This window comes from Garra rufa, chromosome 20 (genome assembly GCF_049309525.1).
Source record: "Garra rufa chromosome 20, GarRuf1.0, whole genome shotgun sequence".
NCBI classification, from domain to species: domain Eukaryota; kingdom Metazoa; phylum Chordata; class Actinopteri; order Cypriniformes; family Cyprinidae; genus Garra; species Garra rufa.
The window spans coordinates 37302445-37315597 of NC_133380.1; the positions used below are offsets into that span (position 1 = coordinate 37302445).

At 34.4% G+C, this 13153-nt stretch overlaps 1 protein-coding gene across 1 annotated transcript; it reads right to left on the bottom strand.

Moving 5' to 3' along the window:
* mrpl45 (mitochondrial ribosomal protein L45) lies at nucleotides 1–10004 on the bottom strand. Its single transcript, XM_073826267.1, has 8 exons — nucleotides 9918–10004; nucleotides 9458–9653; nucleotides 4896–5013; nucleotides 4708–4806; nucleotides 1421–1469; nucleotides 1132–1281; nucleotides 877–1050; nucleotides 1–193 (listed from the first exon to the last, which is right to left on the bottom strand). The coding sequence occupies exons 1-8, from the start codon at nucleotides 9978–9980 to the stop codon at nucleotides 95–97; spliced, it is 948 nt and encodes a 315-aa protein (XP_073682368.1). The 5' UTR covers nucleotides 9981–10004; the 3' UTR covers nucleotides 1–94.
* Between the last annotated feature and the right edge of the window lie 3149 nt (nucleotides 10005–13153).

Genomic DNA, 13153 nt, shown 5'->3' on the forward strand with positions numbered 1-13153 from the left:
TTTTTATAAATACAGCAATTTTTATTTTGAGTATTGGAAATCAGTCTGTACAGAGTGGACCTGTGTTGGATGGAGTAAGGCACCACATTCTGAATTACTTGGACCACTGCACTGCCTTCGGCTTTGGTACCTGGTAATTCAGATCTTCAAAATCCTCTCCAGGCTTCAGCTTAGGACCAGGAATAATGAGAGTCTGTTGGAATCAGATGTCAGATGTTAAGTAACTTTTTCTCCACATTTTCTCCTTTATCCTATGTGTTATTTAAAGGAGTAGTTCACTTTCAGAACAAAAATGTACAGATAATGTACTCAGCCCCTTGTCATCCAAAATGTTCATGTCTTTCTTTCTTCAGTCGTAAGGAAATGATGTTTTTTGAGGAAAACATTTCAGGATTTCTCTCCATATAATGGACATCTACGGTGCCCTTGAGTTTGAACTTACAAAATACAGCTTCAAAAGGCTCTACATGATCCCAGCCGAGGAAAGAAAGAGCTTAATCTAGCAAAACGATCGGTTATTTTCTAAAAAAAAAATATGCTCATCTTGTCAAGTGTGTACTCTGTGTAGAGATTAAAAAGTATATAAATGGTAAATGTTTTTAGAAAATAACCAATCGTTTCAATAGATAAGACCCTTCTTCCTCGGCTGGGATCATTTAGAGCCCTTTGAAGCTGCATTTTGGAAATTCAAGCTCGGGACACCATAGAAGTCCATTATATGGAGAGAAATCCTAAAAAGTTTTCCTCAAAAAACAATTTCTTTATGACTGAAGAAAGAAAGACATGAACATCTTGGACGACAAGGGGGTGAGTACATTATCTGTATATTTTTGTTCTGAAAGTGAACTACTCCTAATGGAAAAATCTAAAATCTACCTTAATAATTGGATCTTTTGGTGGAGCCCATGCTGGAACGATCTTGCCGTGAAGTCTCCAGCGCCCATAGGGGTTGACCAGATGCCTCTCCAGCACTAAGTATTCCAAGACGTCCCTGGGTTCTTCTTCATCCCCAAGCATCAACCGGCCAAAGCGGTCATAGATTGCCAGTGTCTGAGAGATGGATTGGCATCGTAAGCCTAAACTCCCTTGAATAAACACTCTTACACATAATTGATATTCTAATTCACACACCTGTTTAGAATGCATTCGGAGAGTCACCTGACCATACAGGTTGCCCTTGCTGATCATGTCAGGACACCTTGCATGAACCACCCGCGGTGGCTCCAGTGACTCAATGAAGCGCCAGTGCAGAGTCTTATAACGGTTCCCCCGAACCATTTCCTGCAAAACATGTACATACAAGTTGGATAATGAGAAACGCTGAATAAACTATTATAGTTTTGATTAATATTTTAAATTAGTTTTCATTTTTGTGTTTTGTTTTTATTTAAATTTTAATAAGTATTACAGATTTACTTACAGGGTAACACCTCTCTGTCACCAAAGAATGAAGCTTTTCTTTGTTAAATCTGGGAAGAATAGAAAAATAACACATTTAAGCAAATACAGCTGTAGGTAAAAGTTTACATACACCTTGCAGAATCTACAAAATGACCAAAATAAAAGAGATCTTACAAAATGCATGTTATTTTTTATTTAGTACTGACCTGAATAAGATATTTCACAAAATATACATAAACATATCAGGGTTTCTGCAGATATGAACAAGTGAAATTTAAGACTTTTTAAGACCTTTTTAATACCACCTTATATGAAATTTAAGACCGAACCTGTAATGGAAATAGATATTATATTACATGCATACATGTAATATTTAATGTGTTTAATGTAAAAAGTAAACACAATTTCATGGCTGTCATAAATTAAATTTATTACTACGATATACAGTGAACTTTTCATATCAGCAGATACTATTCCACACAAAATATCCCCATGAAAGTACCACTAGAAATATCTGATGTAAAAAAAATTCTGAAGCAATATTTTCATCAGTGCTCTATTAGCTTTTACATCTTAAATCTGCATATTTCATTTACCTTTATAAAGGCCTTTTTTTTTACTTTTGAAATGTATGCATTACCTTTGAAATTTATTTTATGAATTTATCAATAAATTCTAAATGGCTGTTAGCAGTGAGATTACATAATTTACACTGCAAAATTAAAAGTGAGATTAATGTTTTAAATACATTTATTGATTTATAAATATGTACATTAGAAATGTTGGGTGTGGAGGCATACTTTTAAACACACTAACCTACCAGCAGGTGGCAGTAAGTCACTTCATGAGCGAGTTATTTCAGCTGATTCGATCAAAACGCTGAATTATAGCAAAACGTTGCTAGGAGAATGCTTCTGCTAATGTTGCATATTGTCTAATATGTAAGTAACTACTTGACTAACTACTTTTTTATTGAGCTAAAATTAATGTAACATTTGTAATTGTGAGAATTTTCAGCAAAAAGCTCACTTGGTAACGTTATATTACTGAACTATATCATGTTATAAATAAACTATACATTTTAAATTTTTACCTCAGTGTGTTTCTTTAGAGTGCTGTTACATTCATTTGTTTTAAAGTATGTCACAAATAGACCAGAAATACACACATATCCATTATCAATTTCTGTTTACGTTGAATGTATTAAAATATGAATCTTTCTTGCCTTTCGATGCTTCGCTAGTTGTCTTGTTCACTTCAGTTTTAATCAGGCGGTTTGTTCGGTCTGGCAAGTAAAAAAAAAAAACATTTTAAAAGTATTTCGAAGGCTGGCGGTCAGCTAGCTCGACCTATATTTCTTATTATTATTGATAACATTATATACAGAAAAAGGTCGTTTGACCTGTATTCTGCTACTGCGATTCTGAAGACGCAGTAACTTCCACAGAGGGAGAAAAAAATCTAGTTGTTAGCAACTGGCCTTAGCCAAGCCCTATATTCAGTTTTTTTCAAGCTAAGTATCGCTAAACTTGCACTTCCTCATAGCTAAAAAGTTAAATCCATTTTACTTCTGCGGTACAATCCGAGAGAGACTCGCGCCAATAACAGAAAGCTGATTGGCTATTGCATGCTGGTCTCATTTGTAGTTTAAATACAGCAAATTATATTTGGAATTGTGAAATAAAGAACTACAACACCACGGAAACAACAAAAAGAATTTAAATGAGCTTTAGAGGTAGCCTTACATGGACATCGGAAAAATAAGACCTGTGTAAAATTATTTAAGACCTAGAACAGCGAATTTAAGACTTTTTAAGGCCTAAAATTTTGATTTTTAAATTTTAGACTTTTTAAGACTTTTTAAGACCCCGCGGAAACCCTGCATATAGTCCACAAGAGAAAATAATAGTTGAATTTAAAAAAAATTACCCTGTACAGAAGTTTACACACCTTTGATTCTTAATACTGTGTTGTTACCTGAATGATCCACAGCGTTTTTTTTTTGTTTAGTGATAGTTGTTCATGAGTCCCTTGTTTGTCCTGAACAGTTAAACTGCCTGCTGTTCTTCAGAAAAGCCCTTCAGGTCCCACAAATGCTTTGTTTTTTCAGAATTTGTGTATTTGAACCCTTTCTAACAATGACTGTATGATTTTGAGATCCATCTTTTCACACTGAGGACAACTGAGGGACACATATGCAACTATTACAGAAGGTTCAAACACTCACTGATGCTTCAGAAGGAAACACGATGCAGTAAGAGCCGAGGGTGAAAACTTTTGAACAGAATGAAGATGTATACATTTTTCTTATTTCCCCTAAATATCTTCCCCAGGGTAAATTACATTTACCCTGATCTTCAAATTCAAAAAGTTTTCACCCCCGGCTCTTAATGCATTGTATTTTCTTCTGAAGAATCCGTAAGCATTTGACCCTTCTGTAATAGTTGAGTCCCTCAGTTCAAATACACAAAAATGCTGTGGGACCTAAAGGACTTTTCTGAAGATCAGCAGGTAGTTTTAACTGTCCAGGACAAACAAGGGACTCATGAACAACTACACAAAAAAAAAAAAAAAAAAAAAAACAACTGTGGATCATTCAGGTAACAACACAATATTTAGAATCAAGAACAGGGTAATTTTTTATAAATTCAACTATTATTTTTTCTTGTGGACTGTGATGTAAACATCTTTTATGTGTTAATAATATCTAATTTCTTATTGAAGTCAGTACTAACTAAAAAATAACATGCATTTTGTATGATCCCTCTTATTTTGGTAAAATAATTAACATTTTGCAGATTCTGCAAAGTGTATGTAAACTTTTGTCTTCAACGGTACATGATATTTATTAATTAATGTAGATGTTTAAAGGCATAGTTGTCTGGCATGAACACATGTACGACAGTTAGTGTAAGCTAGAGATTTCGATGATTTATAACATTTTACATATGGATATTTTTCTTACACAAATGCACTGAATCACTGCATTGGCCTTGATTAACCCGCAGAGGTGTGTGGAGTACTTTTTATGATTCATGGATGCACTTTATTGGAGCTCAAAATCTCAACAGCCATTCACTGCCATTATAAAGCTTGGAAGAGCCACATTTGTTAATATAACTCTGACTGTATTCGTCTCAAAGAATAAAGTCATATACATCTTGGATTGCTTGAGGGCGAGTAAATCATGGGGTAATTTTAGGTGAACTATGCCTTTAAGTAGGAAAAATTAAAAAGACAAGAAACACCACATAAATGCCGCAAAACTCTGTAGCAGTAACTATTGTTGATAATAGGATCTCTTACTGTGTGAGTGCCGCATGAGCGTCTATGAAGATCTGCTGAGCTAAAGCTGGGAACCCTTTAGTGGAGAACTCAGGGTCATGGTCCTTTATTTTACGAAACCTGGACAAACAGAAAATAGCAATATCACATCAGCATAAGCATAGTCCAGCTAGATTGGATGTATGAAGTGAGGCTGCGGTAGTTCTTACGCCAGTTGAGATGCTGCGCTCTGACGCAGCTGTTCTGTGCGCTGTTTCAGACCTTCTTTAGACAGTGTGGAGAGGCGCGCATCTCCTTCAGGAGGAACGTACGCATCAAAGATGCCAGCTAAAATAAAAGATCACTTATGAAATGAACCATAATGTGAAAAACCAACATCACTTGATTAACCATTTATCATCTGAACATCTAAAGAGCAATGGTTAAGACTCAAGAGGTTATAAAATAACTTTTTGATTTTAATATATTTCAAAATGTAATTTATTCCTGTGATGGAAAAGCTACATTTTCAGCATCATTACTCCAGTCTTCAGTAGGCGCGTTTCCATTACAGATTTGTGCAAAACTTTGGTGCTATTTTATAAATGTCGATTAAAAAGTATTGCGAAATGATAGCGTTTCCATTAACCCATGTTATATGACTGAAACGTAATTTTTTCCTCTCGCGATAAGTCATAGCAACGGATTTTTGTGGTATTTTGGCTATATTTAATCAAATGTGACCTGTAAATGCGGAAAAACGTTCCCATTGCTGTTTTGCGAAATATTCCTTTTTCAAATAGCCTGAAAAACCACTTCATGCGAGCGTTAAAACTTTTTTGCGATATATGGGAGTTTTTGCGCAACTGGCGCGTTTTCATTAGGGGTATTTTCAGTTCGCAATTTCAATTTGCAATTTAAAGGGTAATGGAAACGCTGCAACTAGGCACGCTTCTATTACAGATTTGCGCAAAACTTTGGCACTATTTTATAAATGTTGATTAAAAAGTGTTGCGAAATGATGGCATTTCCGATGTTATGCGACTGAAATGTAATTTTTTCCTCTCTCGATAAGTGATGGCAATGGATTTTGGCTATATATAACTGAATGTGACCTGTAATTGCAAAAAAACGTTTCCATTGCTGTTTTGTGAAATATTTATTTTTCAAATTGCCTGAAAAACCACCTCATGCAAGTGTAAAAACTTTTTTGCCATATATGGGAGTTTTTGCGCAATTAGCTGCGTTTCCATTACAGATTTGCGCAAAAGTTTGGCGCTATTTTATAAATTTTGATTAAAAAGTATTGTGAAAATGACGGTGTTTCCATTAACCGATGTTATGCGACTGAAACGTCATTTTTTCCTTTCGCAATAAGTCATGGCAATGGATTTAATCAAATGTGACCTGTAAGCGAAAAAAAAAAAAAAACTTTTCCATTGCTGTTTTGCAATATATTTTCCCTTATTTTCCAGATAAGTGATGGCAACGGATTTTGGCTATATTTAACCTGTAAATGCGAAAAAAACGTTTCCATTGCTGTTTTGCGAAATATTCCTTTTTCGAATAGCCTGAAAATATATGGGATTATGGGAGTTTTTACTCAATTAGCTGCGTTTCCATTACAGATTTGCGCAAAACTATAGCGTTATTTTATTAATGTTATTAAAAAATATTGCGAACTCACGGTGTTTCCATTAACCGATGTTATGCGACTGAAACTTATTTTTTTCCTCTTGCAATAAGTGATGGCAACAGATTTTGGCTATATTTAACATGTAAATGCGGAAAAAAACGTTGCAAGCCTAAAAACTTTTTTGCGATATATGGGAGTTTTTACTCAATTAGCTGCGTTTCCATTACAGATTTGCGCAAAACTATAGCGTTATTTTATTAATGTTATTAAAAAGTATTGCGAAATCATGGTGTTTCCATTAACCGATGTTATGCGACTGAAACTTATTTTTTTCCTCTCGCAATAAGTGATGGCAACAGATTTTGGCTATATTTAACATGTAAATGCGGAAAAAAACGTTTCCATTGCTGTTTTGCGAAATATTCCTTTTTCGAATAGCCTGAAAAATCACCTCATGTGAGCATAAAAACTTTTTTGCGATATATGGGAGTTTTTACGCAATTAGCTGCGTTTCCATTACAGATTTGCGCAAAAGTTTGGCGCCATTTTATAAATTTTGATTAAAAAGTATTGTGAAAATGACGGTGTTTCCATTAACCGATGTTATGCGACTGAAACTTATTTTTTTCCTCTTGCGATAAGTGATGGCAACGGATTTTGGCTATATTTATCCTGTAAATGCAGGGAAAAAAAACGTTGCAAGCCTAAAAACTTTTTTGCGATATATGGGAGTTTTTACGCAATTAGCTGCATTTCCATTACAGATTTGCGCAAAACTATAGCGTTATTTTATTAATGTTATTAAAAAGTATTGCGAACTCACGGTGTTTCCATTAACCGATGTTATGCGACTGAAACTTATTTTTTTCCTCTCGCGATAAGTGATGGCAACGGAATTTGGCTATATTTAACATGTAAATGCGGAAAAAAACGTTTCCATTGCTGTTTTGCGAAATATTCCTTTTTCGATTTGCCTATAAAAACACCTCATGCGAGCCTAAAAACTTTTTTGCGATATATGAGAGTTTTTACGCAATTAGCTGCGTTTCCATTACAGATTTGTGCAAAACTTTGGTGCTATTTTATAAATGTCGATTAAAAAGTATTGCGAAATGATGGCGTTTCCATTAACCCATGTTATATGACCGAAACGTAATTTTTTCCTCTCGCGATAAGTCATAGCAACGGATTTTTGTGGTATTTTGGCTATATTTAATCAAATGTGACCTGTAAATGCGGAAAAACGTTCCCATTGCTGTTTTGCGAAATATTCCTTTTTCAAATAGCCTGAAAAACCACCTCATGCGAGCGTAAAAACTTTTTTGCGATATATGGGAGTTTTTGCGCAACTGGCGCGTTTTCATTAGGGGTATTTTCAGTTCGCAATTTCAATTTGCAATTTAAAGGGTAATGGAAACGCTGCAACTAGGCACGCTTCTATTACAGATTTGCGCAAAACTTTGGCACTATTTTATAAATGTTGATTAAAAAGTGTTGCGAAATGATGGCATTTCCGATGTTATGCGACTGAAATGTAATTTTTTCCTCTCTCGATAAGTGATGGCAATGGATTTTGGCTATATATAACTGAATGTGACCTGTAATTGCAAAAAAACGTTTCCATTGCTGTTTTGTGAAATATTTATTTTTCAAATTGCCTGAAAAACCACCTCATGCAAGTGTAAAAACTTTGCCATATATGGGAGTTTTTGCGCAATTAGCTGCGTTTCCATTACAGATTTGCGCAAAAGTTTGGCGCCATTTTATAAATTTTGATTAAAAAGTATTGTGAAAATGACGGTGTTTCCATTAACCGATGTTATGCGACTGAAACGTCATTTTTTCCTTTCGCAATAAGTCATGGCAATGGATTTAATCAAATGTGACCTGTAAATGCGAAAAAAAAAAAAAAAAAAACTTTTCCATTGCTGTTTTGCAATATATTTTCCCTTATTTTCCAGATAAGTGATGGCATCGGATTTTGGCTATATTTAACCTGTAAATGCGAAAAAAACGTTTCCATTGCTGTTTTGCGAAATATTCCTTTTTCGAATAGCCTGAAAATATATGGGATTATGGGAGTTTTTACTCAATTAGCTGCGTTTCCATTACAGATTTGCGCAAAACTATAGCGTTATTTTATTAATGTTATTAAAAAGTATTGCGAACTCACGGTGTTTCCATTAACCGATGTTATGCGACTGAAACTTATTTTTTTCCTCTCGCGATAAGTGATGGCAACGGATTTTGGCTATATTTAACATGTAAATGCGGAAAAAAACGTTTCCATTGCTGTTTTGCGAAATATTCCTTTTTCGATTTGCCTATAAAAACACCTCATGCGAGCCTAAAAACTTTTTTGCGATATATGGGAGTTTTTACGCAATTAGCTGCGTTTCCATTACAGATTTGTGCAAAACTTTGGTGCTATTTTATAAATGTTGATTAAAAAGTATTGAGAAATGACGGCGTTTCCATTAACCGATGTTATGTGACTGAAAAGTAATTTTTTCCTCTCGCAATAAGTCATGGCAATGGATTTTGGCTATATTTAATCAAATGTGACGTGTAAATGCGAAAAAAAAAAACGTTTCCATTGCTGTTTTGCGAAATATTCCTTTCTCGAATAGCCTGAAAAATCACCTCATGCGAGCGTAAAAACTTTTTTGCGATATATGGGAGTTTTTAGGCAATTAGCTGCGTTTCCATTACAGATTTGCGCAAAACTATAGCGTTATTTTATTAATGTTATTAAAAAGTATTGCGAAATCACAGTGTTTCCATTAACCGATGTTATGCGACTGAAACTTATTTTTTTCCTCTCGCGATAAGTGATGGCAACGGATTTTGGCTATATTTATCCTGTAAATGTGAAAAAAAAAACGTTTCCACTGCTGTTTTGCGAAATATTCCTTTTTCGAATAGCCTGAAAAACCACCTCATGCGAGCCTAAAAACTTTTTTGCGCAATTGACGCAGCTACTGTCACATGATTCTTCAGAAAACATTCTAATATGCTGATTTGCTACTTTATATTTATGTGGAAACCGTGATACATGTTTTTCAGAATTGTTCGATGAATAGAAAAGTCAGACAGAATGAGACTTTAAGTTTGCTTATAAATGTGCGGCAATGACAGTAGTTTGCCATTGTGTACCTGTGCATGCGATGTTGATGGCTCTCTCCATGTACTGCTGCCGGACCACCACACCCGCAGCCCGGGCTTTATCCTCCTGCTCGCTTTGGCTTTTCTGTTTCACATTCACCGCTGGAGGAATAAAGTAGCGCTTCTTTGTGCGGATCGGAACCAACACCGGCTTCGGCAGCCGCACATCCAGCAACGACGCGGCACACTGCATTATACCAGAGAGAGATTTTAACAAAAAACTAGTGTAAATTAAATATATATTTGAACTTTTACAAAGAAAAAGCAGTTGCTTTTACATAGAAAACAGGCAATGAATCACTATGTAAATTATACTGAAATGCAGTTGACACTCAGTGAATCATTTTAACGTTCACAAGCATATTCACTAAAGTTATGAGAGCAGCACTGCACATTCGCATTGTATCACTGTCAAAAGACACTGTGTTAAAGCAAATGTTTTATTTCATACCTTTATATTCTGACATGTTGTCGGTTGAAGGTATTTCAACGTCCTACATATGGAGGCCGCCATGTTCTTGCCACACAGACTCCTTCGTGTAACTGAAAAATAGCGAACATGTGTGAATCTGTCTTTAGCGTCCTCCGGTGGAAAGGAGAGGTAACGTTACTACAGCATCCAACCTTGCACAATGTATGGTAGCTTATGGGTCATTCGGTGCCTTTTGTGTCCCCAGAAAAGATCATGATATTATTGCCTTAGAATTTTCAACAACATCAATTTTGAACATTTACCACATTTTGAACTTTATCCAATCGGTGTGGTGAGAAATTGACACAGGAATCGGGTCCCCATTAGGATCCCGGCGTTAATGCCTGATCAATTTTTTTTTAAATATATTTTTATAAAAAGCTACATACATATAATACATATAATAAAAATGATGTAATTATACTATAAATGTAATTCAATAACTTATGTGTAATTATCCGCAATAATTTCTTTATGGAAAAAACGTAGGCTATTTTTTATCACGTCTGATAAATAATGCACGAGTAAATCCATTTCTAAGTGGTTTTGCTGTAATATCTTGCCTCAGTATTTTCAGTTAGGAGACATGATATGAAAGATTAATAAATTCTCACTTATTTTATAATATATCCATTTTATTTATGTTAAATGTATCTTCAGAAAACGAGAGTAATTCACTTGTGTTGAGTACAAACGTTTACCCCACAGAATTAGAATGTGGACTGATAGGTAACAAAATAATTGCATTTTTAAATTTAAAATTTGCATGAAAAGTGACCGACACATAACAAAACCTTTAATGTTGAAATTTGGTTGAAATAAGGTGAAACAACATTGATATAATGTTGAATGCTAAACGGTTGAAGCCCAGTCAACACATGACTGAAATTCAACGTTGAAATATGGTTGAAGTAACGTCAGTTGAAGTTTCAGTGAAACAATACATTAAATGTAAAAAGGTTTAAACAGATTAGGAAAATCACTTATAAATCAACGCTGAAATGAGCTTGTATACCTTCAAAAACAAGTGTTTAACTTAAAGAACAATAATACTAATAATATAATAATGTATATAAAATTTTAAAAAAGTGTCGATTTAGGTAGAAAAGTTTGTTGCTACGTCGAAATTTAAGAAAATAGAATGCTCAGCATGTTATCTGTAAATTTCTAAACATTTTACAGCATTTTAAACCAAATATCACCATTTTTCCCACGTCCTCAAGCCTGTGACTGCCGTTTTGATGATGAATACAATACCTAATGTGAGTGTTTTTGTATGTTGTTTGGTATAATAGTAATAGTTTTAAGTTTTAGTCAAGTATTAAATTAATTTTTAAACAAACGAATAAAGGTTTTTAGCTTGTCCTACAAAATATTGTCCACCCTGTTAAATTCGGCTACTGGTCCTTTAAATTAAAGTCGGAAAAAGCAAATTACACCATTTCACTGAAGGGAAATCAACCAGGGAAGGTGAGTGAGAGCCTCTGATTTGTTAATTGTCTGTTTTTACTTCTGGAGGGAGCTGTAAACCATGTGAAAAATAATTCTGGTCAACTAAGGGTATATGATTTTAAGTACCCATTTACTAAATATGTCCACCCTGTTAGGTTTTCTGACTTAACAGGGTGGAAATTTTGATCTAAAATCAGCCATTACACTAAGTCTGAGCAAAACAATGCTAACACAGAAGGTCTGTCAGATAAAGAATTTTTCAAAATGCTACTTTTTGGATTTTCTATTTACGTTTTTCATATTCCCTTTAACAGGGTGGACATGTTGAAGTTGACCACATCAGATTGGAAAGATAATATAAGTAAAACAGACAATTAACAAATCACAGGCTCTCACTCATCTTCCCTATTGTTTTCCCTCCGATGAAATATTGTCAGTCACTTGATATAATATAATTTTCATTTAAAGAGCCAATAGTCAAACATAACAGGGTGGACAATATTTTGAAGAACAGGCTAAAAACGTATAATTTTTTTTAGGGTTTAATACTTGAAAAATTCTGATCTTAAGTGCTATATTCATCATCAGAATGGCAGACACAGGCCTAGGGACATAGGAAAAATGGTTTGAAATGCTGTAAAATGTATAGATTTTTTTTTATTAAAAAAGCCCTTAATATGCTTACAGTTCAAAAGGTGTTATTTATGTCAAAGACAACTTTAAAATTGATTTTGCTGAAAATTTATGACAATAATATCATGTTTGGGGACACAAAAGACACTTGATATTGAAATATGGACAGGAAAAAATATACATAATGTCAAAAGGTCTTACTTTTTCCGTGAGAGCGGGTGGGCGCCTCCATTTGTAAATTTAATGCACCTGGCTTCTGTCTCATTCACTTCCAGCTATTTTTAGCTGTACAAAACAGCTTGTTTTGCTGCTTGATATCACAAACTGGTGTGTCTTACCATTTTATTTGAATGTATTATCTTAATTATGAACACACTGGTTTGTAGTGCAAACAGCTTTACCGTTTACTGCACTTCGTTATTCTTCTCGTTATTTCCCTACAGCGGCCAATGAACCAGAAGCTTCACACATTCCCAGAATATGGATTACTTCCACACTGAAAAATAAAGTGGATAGCGGCATTGTGGTACAGTTGTCCCAAGTTCGAATCCCAGCTGGAGGACTTTTCCCAATCCCACTTTGCTTCCTGTCATCTAAAAAATGACCGTGAATTTAACGGTAAAAAACTGTAAAAATGCTACGGTAAAAACCTGTGATATGGTTAACGGTAAGTTCCCCTTCTATATACGGTGAAAAACTGTGTTGGACATTGCATGTAATTTTACGGCAGTATACCGTTTTTTGAAGTGAAAAAGAAGGTAAAATTTACAGTGAATAACCGTAAACTGACATTCCCAGAATTCCCTGTGTTTCATTTTTTTTATTCTATGTTTTTTGTGGAAATAACTTTTTCTTCTTGAATTTTTCTTGGCAGTTTTGTACATTAGGGTTATATGTTACATATAATGCTGTTAAATTAATGTTTTTTGCATTAAATCAGTTTTATGTGTGTTACCTAGGGCTGTCAATCGATTAAAATTTTTAATCGCGATTAATCGCATGGTTGTCTTGAGTTAACTCGCGATTAATCGCACATTTTTATCTGTTCTAAATGTACCTTAAATTAACACTTTTTAAAGTTTTCAATACTCTAATCAACATTGGCATGGATGCTTTAAGCAAATATGTGT